The sequence below is a fragment of the Cyprinus carpio genome, chromosome B2 (genome assembly GCF_018340385.1).
Source record: "Cyprinus carpio isolate SPL01 chromosome B2, ASM1834038v1, whole genome shotgun sequence".
Classification (NCBI taxonomy): Eukaryota; Metazoa; Chordata; class Actinopteri; order Cypriniformes; family Cyprinidae; genus Cyprinus; species Cyprinus carpio.
The window spans coordinates 23340445-23357624 of NC_056598.1; the positions used below are offsets into that span (position 1 = coordinate 23340445).

At 36.7% G+C, this 17180-nt stretch overlaps 1 protein-coding gene across 2 annotated transcripts in view; it reads right to left on the minus strand.

The window, feature by feature from the left end:
• LOC109111127 (ephrin type-A receptor 4-like) overlaps positions 1 to 749 on the minus strand; it is a 39008-nt gene extending 38259 nt beyond the window's left edge. The window contains exon 1 of one of the 2 annotated variants that reach the window (XM_042718727.1): positions 423 to 749. In XM_042718727.1, the coding sequence (XP_042574661.1) occupies positions 423 to 522 (100 nt within the window). In that variant the 5' untranslated portion in view covers positions 523 to 749. The remainder of the gene's footprint in view (positions 1 to 422) is intronic. The other variant, XM_042718728.1, reaches the window with a different exon arrangement.
• Positions 750 to 17180: the final 16431 nt, after the last annotated feature.

Here is a 17180-nt window from a genome sequence, read left to right on the forward strand (position 1 = left end):
TTTCGTAAATTTCGCTTGTGAAAACACTCCAAGGAATAATAAGTCGCGAACTAATTATATTTTCCTTTATGCACATTTAATGAAATATCAATGAATAAATAAATATATGTGAGGGTAAAAAATGGTTCCAATAGAAATCGGCTGAACCAGAGTATTTACTCCTAATAGAGTCCGAGTTTAAACTTCGTTTGATGAAAAAACGCCTCAGTCTTCCATTAGATCTGCGGATTTGGGAACCACAGACACTTGGAGATCCCCAAAGGGACTTTCGGAGAAAATGTTATAATTCCTTTTCGCTGACGGGATAAAGTCTCCAAAAAAAAAAAAAAAAACCTGTGCCATTTTATACCGTCCCATGTTGTAACCCAAACAACAAAAAATAACTCATGGAGAAATTTTCCCTTGGTTTGGTAAATCCTTACCTTCATTAGGAGGGTAGACCCGTGCGGTTAATGCGAAAGTCGGTATCCATATTATTAGCGCAAAAGTCGCTGTGAACACAAGCGCAGCCATTGGTGTCATTTCGTGTGCGTCTCCTCCGCTCCGCGCACGGACCGAAGTTGTGTCTGTCCCGGTGGAATTAGCGTTTGAGAGTGATGCACAGAGCGCAGCTGAACACCGCCGAGGGGCGGATCTTTACTGCCTGACGCGCCTGTCACAGCGAGACACCAAAAGTCAACAGTCTGTCCATTCGGGTAAATAGCCAGCCCACTTTTTCAGGTATATGGTAAATGAAGAATTGTATAAGTATAAAAAAGTCTTTCTTCTTTCAGTCTTTTGCGTATCATAAAAACCCACGCTCACGTGTGTGTGTGTGTGTGTGTGTGTGTGTGTGAGAGAGAGAGAGAGAGAGAGAGTTAATGCACAGTGCGCGTGTGAAAGAACGCGCGAGAAAGGAGAAAGAGATCGCCTGTTGTTAAAATGCTACTTTTACATACAGCACATGGTCCATAATATATTTAAAAAACCGTGATCATAATTATTATAACAGTATACGTCATACATAAGTCTGCATGGAGCGTGCAAGTAATTAAAGTTAAGCTAAACAGACAAATAGTGGGAAGAGCAAGTGCGCCGTCTAGTGTTTGCAATTTAGCCTATCTCTTATCTACAGCACTCAATCAAAAGCTAATTCTAAACTTGCTAGGTCGTGTATAAATACTTTTATCACAGCTAACAGACAATTTATTCAGGGGTAACGGAGTACTCCAATAATTATTATTCAAACATTAACAATCATAAAATATAAGCGAATGGGAAACCACTTTTGCATCCTGATTTAAACTGCAGTGTTTTCGTGCTACAGAAGAGATAAATGTTCGATTCGTTTTTGCAAGTTCCTTTCAATAGGATTATAAAAAAAAAAAAAAAATACCTTCAGCAATTATTTTAAGGTCTCGGCACAACTGCGTCATTGTTATCCTGGAGTGGCACATTACATAAGTTCAAAACATATTCCCGTATACATATATTTTTTTTCCTTGACGTAGCTTGTAAGCTTTATTATTACTTCTGTCTACCATTTCCTAAAGAGAACCGGGTCAATTGAGTTAGATTCGTGCAATAATTGTTCAGACCGGTTTTGTGAACAGGATCACTTAACTTTAAATGACGTATTCATTCACGAATCGGGCGTCGCTATTCAGTAGTACTATGTGTTGCTGCAAAAACTAAAAGTTATTAAATGTTAGGGTGAGACCATTTGTGCTTTTATCAACTGGACGCCTACACTTCATGACCTCTCCTGCCCCTGTCAATCAATCGTTTCACGACGCCCACAACCAGAGTTGCGCACCAAACGCGTCTTTTCCACCGTTGAATTCCATCAATAGCAGCAGATGCGTCGATTTCGCTTCACGCTTTGCACTGACTTACTGCATGCGCCCACCTGATGAGCCAATCTACATCCTGTAACGGGGAGCGGGGCTCACTGTGTGCTGACAACATTGACAACTGTGTGTTTGCATATGGATGGGCTGCAAGGGAGAGTAACTTGACTTGAGTAATTGGGTACCGCCCTCGAGGCTGCTGGATCTGAAAGAGACAAGGCAGTTGTTTATACCTGAACATTAACAGTTGTAGCAACACTTCATTGTTATGTCTCTAACGATAAATGTTCATGACTAGAATAAAGCTAGATATAGTGTTTTGCTTAAATAGCAAATAATTCTTGCATGATATAAATACAGTGACTTACAAAATGTGAGAAAAAACAGGCACGCTTTGGCGTCACGTGATTTTCTGAAAGCATTAAAAAAATTTCAATGTATTTTTCTCATTATAACTATCAGATCGGTTTGATACTTGTTATATAGCGTATCGTTAACCCCAAAACCTCAATTTATGCTATATATACACTTAATTCTTGTGTAGTTTTTATTTCATTTATACATTTTCTTTCTTTTTTATATATTTATTTAATGTTTATTGTATGAATCATATTATCGTATGATTGGTTTTTAGTCTCTGAAAGAAGGTGTAAGCCTACTTTATCTTTCTAAAAACGAAATTTACAGGTTGTTGTTCAACATTTTCTGAAGGTACCTTCTGTACTTAACATTTGTTAAGAAAAAAACTAAACTTTTCAGTTTCAGACTCCCATTTTATACCCTGTTCATGGAAAGTGCCAGATGGTAAAAAAAAAAGCACTTTTAGTGAAGTGCTCACAGTAAAGAATGCGTTTGGTTGAAAGCTGCTGGTTGAAAGATGGCCCCAGTGGATTGGATGAAGACTTGAAACATGTTCCGCCGCCTTCTCAGACTTTAAGATTCAAGATTCGTCTGACCACAGTTAGCGTTTCCTGTTTATGTATAGGCCAGAGGAGCTACGTTTTTGTTCTTTTCCATATACATTTGGGGCCTCTCTGGGATCTCTCGTTTTTAATAGCATTAGGCTGAGGAGCAGGTGACGTCCGGGACTTTGTCTCTAGGGCCACGATCGAAACGCTTTGTGGCAACGCCGTTGCTCCGGCGAAACCATCTCGACCAGCATAATGAAGTCGGGAGGAGCATCTGGCATTTCGAGATGGGCGCCCAACATCGATTGTCACTCAGTTTGATGAAGAGAATGGCGTTTTATTTTCTCGATCTGCACGAAAGACTGCGCAATCATAAAGGCGCAATTAGCAGAGAAGGAGGCGGTTCATTTTTAGTGGTCTTGGCCAATCGCTTCTGCTCATATCGGCGAAGGCCTATTGATCGCGTTATGGCTGGTGGGCGGGGAGTCGCCACAGGCAGGGGTGTGTTTGTGCAAGGCTTTGCTCTGGGCCGTTGTGTTTGGTCATTTGTGTCACAGTTTTTTTGATTGATTACCGTCAGATCATTTTCCATTCTCTTTCTGGATTCTCGGGTCTCCTGACTGAATTCCCTGAACTGCGCCCCCACACTCGGTTTTGTTCTCCGAGCCCCAGATGGCATCTGCCCACACATCTGTATTGTGTGATGCTAACACAGGCCTCCAGACAGAGTGCACCCGGGCCCCCCAAGGGACACTGTGCGGTGTGTAATTGCCAACTTCGAGCAAGACAACGCTCTTCTACTTTCTGTACGTCCCTCATTCTGGCATCTCTCAGAACCTTCCAAACAATGTACACTCATATGTGACTGAACTCAGCACTAATGTGTACATCCTGTGCACATACAAACATTGAACATGTGATGGATTGGTTAAAACGTAGTAGAGGGAATGAATGCAGGCAGGCCAAATTAAAAGGACGGGCTCAGCAGTCTGAAGAAGCGTGTGGGTGTTTGTGATTGAGAAACAAAGAGCTGAAGGAGAGCTTTGGGCTGTTCAGTTCTTTCTGTATTCTGTTAACTCTAAAATACAGGACAGGAGGTTATTTCACCTCAGCTTGATTGAGATGTGACTTAGCCCAGTAAAATAGGATATTGATTGGTTTTCCATCTCCAATAAAGATGTACGCTTACTAGATGTTTCTATAGCCTTTCAGAGGAACCAAATGAGGAGAGAAGTTTCTTTGTTGGAACGTGCCTGTCTTTCAGCAAATCCCAAAAGACCTTTCTGAGGTTTTTGCATAAAATCCTTCTCCTTCTGATAAAGATGAGGAATGACTCATGGTCTTTCTCTGTCTCTATACATGATTTTCCCAAAGACCTTTTTGTTTGAGATAGAGTCCTGTTCCCCCTCGAGTATGTGAATGGATTCCAGACTCTGCAAATCAAACACAAAGCTATCAGCCCTGCTCTGTGTTCTCAACCGCTCATCCCCGGGTAGAGGAGAAATCAATGGATAGTGTAAGAGCTCCTAATCACCAGCAGCGGAGAGTCCCTGATGTTTTCTCAACTACAGCATCAGATACCCAACAATCAATGTATCGGACACTCAAATGGAGTTTGGACAGTTTTTATGTAAATGTTACTTACACAGTGAATGACATGCAGAGTCTCTACTGCTATTTGGTGAATTTGTTTTGAAGAGCCGGTCCCACATGTCCACTTCTTGGGTTCACAGTAGTGGTTGATAGATATGGTTTTGGTCGATATCAGTATCTAGAAAGCAGAAGCATAAATTTGTTCTGTTATCATTTACTCACCTTCATGTTTTTTCCAAACCTGTATGAATTTCTTTTCTCTGCTGAGCAAAAGACGAAGAAGATATTTTGAACAATGTTGATAACCAAACAGTTGACAGTAGCCATTTACTTATTTTTTATTATGGAGATCAATGGCTACCAGAAACTGGTTACCAACCTTCTATAAAATATATTATTTTGTGCTCATCTGAAAAAAGAAACTTACACATGTTTAGATCAACTTGAAGGTCCGTAAATAATAGCAGAATTAACATTTTTTGGTGAACTATCCCTTCAGCACAGCTAATGCATAGTAAATGTTCTTCCACCTTTGTCGAAAGTTTATTAAATCTTATGAAATATATAAATTAAATACACATTTTTACAGCATCTACCCACCCATACAATATCCTTCAATGTATCTCTCTTCAAAACTTTAAAAAAAGACTTTGTTAAGCCAACATTCAAAGTTGTCTTGGCAAACTGCTTTTTAGTTACAAATTACATTTGAACACATTTTAATTATACTTTCTTACATTAAAATTCTAATTGCAATTCTGCATCCTGCTTTCTATCTTAAATTCAGGAATTTAATTTGAATTTAAATTACGAATCTTAATTCAATTATGAATTGTCCAAAATCTTGCAATACATACATAATACATGAGATACACAAACTTAATAAAATGATTAAAAATATATGCTGTTTAAAACTTATTGTATACAGTATTTACTTAAGATTCACAAAAAAAATATATATGATTTAATTAATAAAGATATAAAAATGAACACATACACAAATAAATTAAAAAATAAATTGACTAATAAATAAATGTACAAATTGTTTACTATCTACTGACAAAACGTTCAATAGAAGAACTGTTACTAGGCCAAGTTAATGTGGTTTGTTTGCTGATTTGATCATCTCAAAATGGTTAGATTTAACCTGATCTATCACTAGTTCAAAGCACTAAAGAGCTTTCAAACCCAATTGGTGCAAACATACTACAGAAATCACCAATCCTGAAGTGTGACCACCTTTAAAACGAAGGAAACTGTTGCACACTGTGGCTCTTTATTTTTCCAGACCTCCATTGGCAAACATCCCACAGTGGTGTGGACCGAGTGCCACACGGCCTCAAGGTTTGCTGAAGCATGGTTTCTATTTGCTAATTCTTCTTCTCTTAAGAGTTTTAAATAACAGCCTAGTGCCAGCCACAACCCCGCAGCAGTAAAGCAGGCTTCAGATGTGGTGGAGTGGCTGTTTGGTGAAGACAGATAGACTGTGTAATGGTGGAGGGTGTCCTACAGCACTTCAAAAATAAGTAGAGTCATTAGAATGGTGAAGGCATCACTGTCGGTCCCATCGCACCAGGCAGCTGTCACGACTGTATGGAGTAAAACTCAGGATGAATGAGGAACGAAAGGGAAAGAGAGAGTCATCTGTGACTGTAAAACACATTACAATATTCGAATACTCTAGAAAGCTCCATAACCTCTAACTCTGTGACTTATGTATACCATTGCTCAAAGACTGAGACATCTGATCTGTCATGCAAGACTGCACTCTGCCTTTTGTCATATGACTAAGCTAACTGCCATGACTGTTTGTAACTCTAACCTTGAATTATTTCAGTGCAGCCTTATATTGCTTTGTTTAAATGTCCTCTGCCATTTGTCTGAGAGTCGGCTCCACGCTCAATGGCACTGAGAGGTAAAGTTTGACATACAAACAGAGCCTCACAGCGGCAGCAGGTGCTGGCAGAGAGGCAGGAAGACAACGAGACATTTTGTTGTTTCAAACAAGCTGCTGTGCCAATTTCAGTCCCGGCATACATAAAGTTTAGTCAAATATACTCAGTTACAAGCACTATTTCATTAGTATTCACAGGTATTTGTATGTAACTTTTACACATACCTGTACATACTGAATTTCAGTTTTCTCTCTGCTCTGTCATCAGAAAACAACAACTTACAATATCAACATAATGACAACACCATGGTTACTGCTTTGATATACAGGTGCATCTCAATAAATTAGAATGTCATGGAAAAGTTAATTTATTTCAGTAATTCAACTCAAATTGTGAATCTTGTGTATTAAATAAATTCAATGCACACAGACTGAAGTAGTTTAAGTCTTTGGTTCTTTTAATTGTGGTGATTTTGGCTCACATTTAACAAAAACCCACCAATTCACTCAACAGTATCTCAACAAATTAGAATACTTCATAAGACCAATAAAATGAAAATTTTTAGTGAATTGATGGCCTTCTGGAAAGTATGTTCATTTACTGTACATATACTCAATACTTGGTAGGGGCTCCTTTTGCTTTAATTACTGCCTCATGCCTCAATGGCATGGAGGTGATCAGTTTGTGGCACTGCTGAGGTGGTATGGAAGCCCAGGTTTCTTTGACAGTGGCCTTCAGCTCATCTGCATTTTTTGGTCTCTTGTTTCTCATTTTCCTCTTGACAATACCCCATAGATTCTCTCTGGGGTTCAGGTCTGGTGAGTTTGCTGGGCAGTCAAGCACACCAACACCATGGTCATTTAACCAACTTTTGGTGCTTTTGGAAGTGTGGGCAGGTGCCGAATCCTGCTGGAAAATGAAATCCGCATCTTCAAAAAGCTGGTCAGCAGAAGGAAGCATGAAGTGCTCCAGAATTTCTTGGTAAACGTGTGCAGTGACTTTGGTTTTCAGAAAACACAAAGGACCAACACCAGCAGATGACATTGCACCCCAAATCATCACAGACTGTGGAAACTTAACACTGGACTTCAAGCAACTTGGGCTATGAACTTCTCCACCCTTCCTCCAGTTAACATGCTTGGATACAGCACTGTGTGAACAGCCAGCTTCTTTGGCAATGAATGTTTGTGGCTTACCCTCCTTGTGAAGGGTGTCAGTGATTGTCTTCTGGACAACTGTCAGATCAGCAGTCTTCCCCATGATTGTGTAGCCTAGTGAACCAAACTGAGAGACCTTTTTGAAGACTCAGGAAACCTTTGCAGGTGTTTTGAGTTGATTAGCTGATTGGCATGTCACCATATTCTAATATGTTGAGAATTGGTGGGTTTTGTTAAATGTGAGCCAAAATTATCACAATTAAAAGAACCAAAGACTTAAACTACTTCAGTCTGTGTGTACTGAATTCATTTAATACACGAGTTTCACAATTTCAGCATGTTAAATACTAAGACACAATATAGCAGGACACTCATTTAGCACTGAATGAAACCGAGAAAGACCCTTTTAAAAACATTTTGCATAAATGAAATCCAGATGGGAGTAATAACATTCAAGTCACTTGTTCTCTTTGTGTGGACTAAATTAATTATAATAAAACCGCAACAACTATGAAATATAAGTGAACTGCTGTAACATTAACTTATTGCACTCATTAAGCTGTTTTACTCATTTAACAATGTGTGTGTCCTGTCAGAATTGTTCCAACTCAACTTTAAAAATCACACTGAACAGAATGAAATGTAATAATGTCAAATTAGGTAAATACATTAGCTGTGTTAAATAAATGTGATAACATTAAGCGTTCTCTATTAGTCTAATTTATTATAAATAAGATAAAACCAACCTATTCATTCTCTAAATTCAATATTTTATGAGCCTCAACGGATACATAAACATTTGTATGTCTATGAAGTTTTTCATACTCTATATAGAGTTTTTAAGAGTTTAATAAATAGCTAGTATAGTTGTTGTTGTTGTTGTTGTTGTTGTTGTTAGTAGTAGTAGTAGTAGTAGTGTTATAGTAATAATAACTTCTAATAATAATAATTTAATGGTAATTATTAAATCATTTATGATTTGTTTGTTATTATTGTTAGTATTAAATAATAATAATCATAATAGCTATTGTTATTAATTTATTATTAAATTATATTATTTTTATTCTTATTCTTATTAAAAAATACATTGATATGGTGTTTCAGTGTCCATGCAAACATACAAAAATGAATGGATAATAGAACCACACCAAAAAAAAAACATACATATGACATATGGAAATTAACACAAATTCGCACACACACATTCAGACACACATGCCAAGTAGCAACTGACACACACACTTACACGCACACGTGCACCTGCCACACACACCCGCAGAGAAGGACAGAAGACAGCCAGGTAGTGTGTTTCACCAGTGCCAGAAGCCTAATAAATCATCAGACGTGAGGCTTGAGGTCTTGAGACAGCAGTTGACTGGATCTTGGAGTGTCAGTCGCCTAGTTAGATATGTAAATATCGCGTAAAGAATTCCGTCCACAATGCCTTCTCCCATCTGTTCCTCTTGGCATATTGATTTTTAAATCAGCGCTTGGAACATGGCAAAGCCTCGGCCTTCCAAGTCACTGCTTTAATTCGCCAGAAATTACAATAGCTACACTGTGCAAACCTTTCATATATCATTCTATCATTACATGTTTTTTTTTACGTGCTCTTTTACTAGAACAAGCTGATCGCAGCGCTATAACACAGCTTACAGGCAAAAACACAGCTTCAGTTTTAGCACCTTAAATGATCAATTCCACTGTTGTAGAAAAACAGGGAGGCAGAAAGAGAGAGAGCGTATTCCCCCCCACCCTATTTTACTTAGTTTTAGCACGGTTCAGTAGCAGTGGAGGTGAGCTGCCCGTGCCTGGTCTGCTGAGATGAATGAGAAATCTATGATCTGTCTGAGCGATTTCATTAATAAAGGGAGAGATGGGGCAGCAGTGTTAATTACTGACAGTACGGCAGCGCTAAGCTGCCACTGATATGTGTGATCAGAGCCGTTTTTAATTACTGCTGTCGTAAAGTGAGCCACGTTTACAGTAATAACATGATTATGGAATTAATATTACAGCGTGAGAGGAGGCATAGCCTCACACTTGGTAATATTTTATGCACTGACTGCAGTAATTAGTGCGGTAATTGTGTTGGCATGCTTATTGATAAGCAAATAATTTTGGTAAAGGCCTGTGTAACATTTATTTAGGGTGAAATTGAGAGCATATGTGTCTTTTATGAGAATACTTCAAAGTTTAAATCATTGTATTTGGTTTACAGCAAGGAGAGTCATTTTCTAAGATGATAAAGGGGTGGGTTCATGGCTTTTTTTAGGTAAGTCATTGTGTGACAGCAGGAAAGGTACCAGTGAAAATAGACTTCTTGGTGGTCTTGGTCTTGTCTGACTGTCAACGGGCCGCACCCAGCCGCACTGTGAGGTCACCCCTTGACCTCTTTGGCTTCACTGCTTGGTCGGTTCCCATGATGCCCACTGATTCTCTTTTCAGCACCTGGCCTGGCAAGGTGAAGGACTGAGTTTCAGTCCTCCGGGAATTCAGATAAGACCCGCCTCTAAAAATACCTCTCAGAAGCCCTGGAGAGCCTTGCTGTCCCATGTGTTCCATGTGTCCCCTGCAACCAGGAAAAATCATTCATCCAAAGAACACTGTCCAAACCAAGTGCAATGCAGCTTAAGTCATTTTTATGTACTCACTACAAGCGCAAATCCAGCACAAAGTGACAGCCAATCAGAATATATTTGAAGTTTAATTTATTGCAAGCATCATTAGAGCAACAAGATTTCACTGTGGATCTAGAATGGACCAAGAAAACATCTCTGCATGGCTGGACAAAATTTTAGAATAATATATAAGAAATATGGAATTATATCAATACCATTTTGGTTATAGGCCAATATAAGAGTTTATGATTATTATTGTTATTATTATTATTATTATTATTGTTGTTGTTGTTGTTCAAGAGTGGATATAAATTGGGTTTTAGGGTTGATATGATTTTTCTTTTCTTTTTTTCTTCTTCTTTTTTATGCTTTTGAAAGAAATCTCACCAAGTCTGCATTAAAAAAAAAAAACCACAATAAAAATCAAATAATGAAGTAAAATAAACTGTAATATTGTGAAATGTTATAAAAATCTGCTTTCCATTTTATTATATTTTAGATAAAAAATAAAGTAATTTATTTGTGTGATTGTAAACTTTTTTGAGCAATAACTCAATCTGTCTGATACAATATTGTTTCTAACAACCAACAATATACTAAATAACATAGTCCCTGTTTAACCAGCAACAAAAAAATTTCAAAAAAGAGAGATCTGTTGTGTGAGAGCAGAGAGATGTTTTTATATAACATGTTTTTATATTTTATAGTATAGCAGGGGTTTGTTTGATTTATTGTTCATCTCTAACTCTAAAGTCTTACTGACGTTTCTTGCATCGTCTTTATTCCCTACCAGCAATTTACTGCAGGAATGCAGTTCCCTCTGCTTGGACTTCAAATTCCACTGTTTCTCATACACTCATTCCCTTTGGCTCTCTTAAGGTTAGGTTTCCATTTAATTGCTATAGTGTCTATCTTTCTCAGCGTGCCTCTCTGAAACATGACTCTTTCTACAGTCCATTTGTTTCCCTCCACCTATCCTTACCTCGACTTCACTCCAATTAGCTCCCATTTGCCGGAGTCCATTAAAATTCTTTAGTCCAATTTTGGGTGAGCGGTCCACAGTGAAAGACTTTCTTTGCCCGCTCCAGGTACTCGGACACACTTCTGTGGAGACATGGGTTTGGCTGTATTTCATTAACAGTCCTATCCTTACATTATTTAAGTACACTTACTGTTCAAATAAGTGGCTTTACCATATTTTGGTCTCATGACTGTAGTACTCCTGTATTCTTTATAAAGCTCATTGAAGGAAATACCATGCATGAATACAGTAGCATATTATATGAAGTACCATAAGATTAATTTCACAACATTTTCCACAACAATCTATTGAAACTTCATAAATACAGTAGCATATTTGCCATAGCAAACTGCCCACAGTGGTAGCGCTCATGCTAATGTATAGGTGACAGTACTTGTTTGTAATAATATAGAAATCAAATCATTGCTATCATTGTCGTGACATAGGTGCCAAAGTTAATCATTCTAGAATGCACCACATTTGCTTTTAAACATCATATTTGTGTACACACATCTTAAAAAAAGACCTTGAACTGGCATTTTAAAATCACATACTGACTAGATGTCTACATCTAGTCAGTATGCTACACTCTTAGAAATAAAGGTTCCAAAATGGTGTTTTCATAGCAATGTAATAGAACTGTTTTTAAGAGTTATTAAGTTATTTTAAGAACTCTTCAATGAAAGTTCTTAGAGGAACCAAAAATGGTTCTTCGAAGGGATCACTGTGAAAACACACTTTCAAAGTCACTAAATATCTGAATCACTAAAGAAACTTTTGTTCTATGGATATTAAAAGTTTCTTCATGGAACCACAGATGCCAAAGAACCTTTACTTAGTGCATTGTGGGAGAGAACTAAATTAGTACTAAAATAGGCTTTCTAGATGTGCAAAAAAACAACAACTGTACACCCTTTAGTGAATCAGTCGAAGTTTGAGCATGAACTGATGTCTTTAGGGTTGTTATAGACCTTAAGGGTTCTTAAGAGGTGAATAAACCAGATAGAGATAGGCTATTTGTAACCTGTATACTCAAATGCTAAATGTTCTCCACTACAGCAGTGTGTTTGCACTCCCAACGTACTCTTGAAGTCAAACATTTCACTTCCCCCCCCCTCTCGTTACACATCTTCCTTCCAAGTTTACACACTGCACATTCATCCCCACTGGCTAAAAGAATGTACTTTAATACTCATCTGTCTAGCTTGTTTGAATTGTGCCGGTGATGAATGATATTTATTCTGCTCAGGACCTTGAGGTAGCCACATTTTAGCAGCCATTAATAACGTTGATGGCATGCCCTGGCCGCAGAGGGGCTTGTAATCTGTGGATGGGTGTGGGGAGTTGCGGTCTAGCGGTCAGTGTGTGTTTTCCAGTTCATACTTCCAATCTAATCCACACCCTAGTCTGATACCTTGATCTCCCGTTGGATAGAGGCTCCTACACAGTCAGAAAGAGTGAAAGAGCCAGATAGAGGGATCACGGCAGGATTGTTTTGTTCTGGACGGAGAGTGTTTAAAGCTTAACCCAGCACCAAAAGTGGGAATAGAGGGGTTTTTTAGCTGTCCTCCCACTCCCAGTCCCGGTTCTTCCTGAAAGGAGGGGGGTAACAAAGAACGCCCTCCCCCCTGCGGTTCTCTTTGGAGGACGTGGGAGTACCTGCAAGAGGCAACGCTTGGCTCAGTACAGATCTGTGCTTTCAGATCTACAGGCGAATTTTCCACAGTTGTGTCATGACATCTGAGTAAATATCTCCATATGGAGACCCAAACACAGTCACACACACTCGGACCAGAGCGCACGCAGTCGTATAGCTGAATTATAAGCATGCCGTACACTGGTGCCACTAGACGTTTTGTGTGTTCAGCCAAAACATACACACATGTACACAAACACAGGCCTGGTCTGAGCCCCATATTTCTACTCAGACCAAGAACCACTTCCATCTCAACTAGAGCTGGCAAGCAGTCGAAAAATTGGAATGTGGTCTGAGGGGAACACACAAACCACAGCAGCGTTGATCCAAAATAAACTCAAAAGTGTTACACACATACACACACACATACACAGAGAGAGAGAGAGACTTGGAAACACAGAGACATTATAAATGTACATTACAAGCACTGTACTGAGAGAAAGAAAAAAAAACCTACACTTAATCAGTATTTTTGTCTTGGTTTCCAGTAAAAACATACTTAGATGCAAAATTGCCACAAGACTTGTTTCTAGAGAATATGTCTGGAATATTTTGTGTGTGTACTTAAAGTGCATCTGTTTAGTTGACATAATAGGTCAATGTGATGTGATATGATACTTAACATTGATAATAATAATAATAATAAACTACTTGAATAGTTGAACTACTTGAACTACTAAAAATTAACAAAAAAATAGATTATTTAAAAATATTAAATTAAAATATAAATTATATTATGACCTCACAATAATTGGCAAAATGGGATATTTGTACTTTTTAAAAATTCACTTGTCACATCAGAATATTATAGTTTGTACAGAAAAGGCATATATATATATATATATATATATATATATATATTAATATATATATATATATATATATATATGAGAATTTATATTTATTTTGTAATAATTGCAACAATCTTTTTTTTTTTTTTGGTTCAGATGCTTAAAAATGTTGATATTAATTTTTTTCTGCTTGTTTTCCCTTTTGAAACATAGATATACTTAAATATAATTGAAATACATTTATTTCATTCTAAGTATGCTACAGATACATTTTTTATATGTATGTGCTAAATAGAAAATTCCCTGCAATTGTACTTTTACTATAATTAAAGTTGGCTAAACTGGAACAACTAATTTTGTACTTAATGCACTTGGACGTAGTGTGGAAGTTCAACTAAAGATATACTAAACTATATTTGACTGTGCTAAATTGGAACTACTGCAACTTCAGGTACACTTTAAATATTTTGCATTTAAAGACCGATAATATTCAAAGATACAATCATCATCAATAGTGAGATTAAACACACATTTTAGGCTTAATATTAAGAAATGTGCATTGTGCAAAAGTAGTACTTCAAATAAAGTTTAATTATAATTTTTATAGCAAGTCTCGAACGATATATCACTAATAGATTCAAACTTTGAAATAAATGTATTTTAAATATATTTCGTTTTACTATGGTTAAACATAAACCATATTAAATAAAGCAAACTTATTTTGTTTATTATTTCTAACAGCCATTTTCTACACTATATGTTTCACGTATTAACACATTTACAGTTTTACACACATTTATCTACATACTTTTTCCTCGGCCTGAAATGTGAAGTGAAATGATCATGTTTCTGAGCACGCTCAACAGATGTAAACACGTACACACTCACAGTGAGGGAAATTTAGTCTCTCATTTGCACGTTTCTCAGACCATTAATCCACCGTAATCTCTCATTTCATTTAAGATGATTGTCATGCGCTCTTGAATACAGGGTGGTCTCTTAGCTCTGTCGTCATTCATGACAATGGCTTCACATCTGCGCTGAGCAAACATGAGTTACGAGCAGATTACAATCCCTATTCAAACTCTGCGTAATTTTGGGTAATCAGCATCAGGCTACTGTGCAGTCCATCCATGTACCATAAAGCATATCATTAAGGTTTAGGGTTTATGGCTTGTGCTTGTTCAGAGGATGACCTATTGACAAACAGACAGATGCATGGCAACTACATCACCTCAATGTCATTTCCTGTCCCTATGCAGAAGGGGTTTACTGTCTCGCAGGTTTAGCAACAGCACACTTTTTAGGATGGCAAACACATGTCTGTGACACATTAAAATTAAAGAAATAAAATGTAGTCTTTGGATTTATACTCAATATAAAATTTCACTGGGGATAAAAACATAAATGTTTTTATGACAGCAGTCCTTTCTCAGTGTGGAATTGACAAACTAAGTAAAGTGTTAAACTGGAATGCACAAACAGGGAATTTAATGAGTATAAATCCAATACTACAGAGATTTCTTTCTTCATTAATTCATTTTTGTTTATTCTTTTGTTTGTGGACCGTCATCCTTTTTTCCAGAAATAAATAATAAATAAATTTCTTTTATGAAAATATAATTTGTATTTTTTCCCCCTCTTTGATTTTATGCAGAAATACAAACCGGACATGTTTTCGTGCATTGACTCAACCAAACACAGCTTGCTAATGTGCTGGTTTTCATAGAGCCTATAAACACACTTCAGCTTGTGAACACAGCAGAGAGACATCCTCTATTTATACAGGGCTCTCTGACTGTCTCTTTCTCTCAGCTTCAGTGACACAAACTCATGATCGAGCGGCATCAAAGAATATACATTCTGTCATGGTCTTTCATACTTTCATTGGCCTTTTATACACTGCATACATAAGCAATACATCCAAACACACACACACACACACACACACACACACACACACACACACACACACACACACACACACAGACAGACAGACACACACACAACAACCCAAGTGCGGACTCACATACACACAGATCTTGAGCTGCCGCCCACACTCTGAGCAGAAGGGGGAGGAAGTGACAGTTAGCTGTGGAATTCCTGCTGTGTGTCTCTCACTTAGCATGCACTTTTTGTTTCTTTGCCATACACACACAATGACAAACACCCATGGACTCTCACAGAGTGACAGGACCCTCAGAAGTTTCCAGCATGTATTCTGGAGGAGAAAAACTTCAGGCCCTCAGAAAATTCTGAAGATTTCAAGCGCCTGCCATTCACAAACTTGTACATTGCATGTTAATTTATTCAGTGTTTTGGCTTCTTATACTTGCTTGATTGGCCAATTGCAATTTTGTATTGATTTTTAATGATGACTAAACTTTAAATTTGATCTTTTACACTGTTTTACTGTCATGTATCACTCAAGGTCCTCTTATGATAATATAGTCTCCTATAAATTCAATTTTGAACTCAAATTTCATGTCCATTTATTTACTCATTTGCCAAGAAGACGTAGTAAGTAGAATAAAAAATAAAAATAAAATAAAAACCTTCTGGATCTATGGCTCTGGTGACAGACGTGACATTCTAATAAATAAAATTAATAAAATAATAAAGAGTAAAATTACTATAACTACTTATGGAAAATGTTAAAAATATTTTGTATTCCCCCATATATATATATATATATATATATATATATATATATATAATATATATATATATATATATATATATATATATATATATATATATATATATATATATATATTTGTATAGTTTTTGGATAAAGTATATGCAAAAGTATTTTTCCTCAAGTATAAAATTACATGTTTTATGTTGGCCAATTATATAGGCCTACTAGTCCCATAAAAATACAAGTATTCTATATTATATGCATAAGTAAAATTTGATTAGTAATACACTACTTTTTTGTCTCTTATGCTCACCAAGGTTGAATTTATTTAAGTAAGAACAGTAATATTGTGAAATATTATTACAATTTAAAATACCTGTTTTCTATTTTAATATATTTTAAAATGTAATGTATTTCTATGATAGCAAAGCAGTGTTTACTTCAGTCTTCAGTGTCACATGATCCTTCAGAAATCATTCTATGCTGATTTGATTCTTATTATCAATGTTGAAAACAATTTTTGATGCTTAATATTTGATTATTTTGTAGACTTTTTTTTTTTTTCAAAACCATGAAAAAATAAATAATAATGATAATAATAATTAATTATTCCAAACTTTCAACCGGTAATGTATGTACTATATGTATTGTGTGCATGTAAGTGTTGCAATGCTTAATATTTTAAATAACTCACATTCATGAAAAATCCTCTAGGATTTAAAACAGATTTAAGCATGAGACAATCCTTTTATAATTTTGTAAATCTGTCCTCTAATAACCCTTTTTACTATGTTAAAATCCATTCTGCAAAATTCAGCAGATTTCACCCAAAATCAAAATAAGAAAATGTGGGGAAAGCCCACAAAATACAGCCAGACCCATCCATGGGAAATGTTCCTGTGGGTTAATATAAATCTGTTGTAAATTCACTCCAACATAAAGTCATAGCGCATTAACACATATGCTGAGAGCTTTAAGCAATAAAACACCAAGATAGCCAAAGAAATATGTAAACGACCTTACGGCAT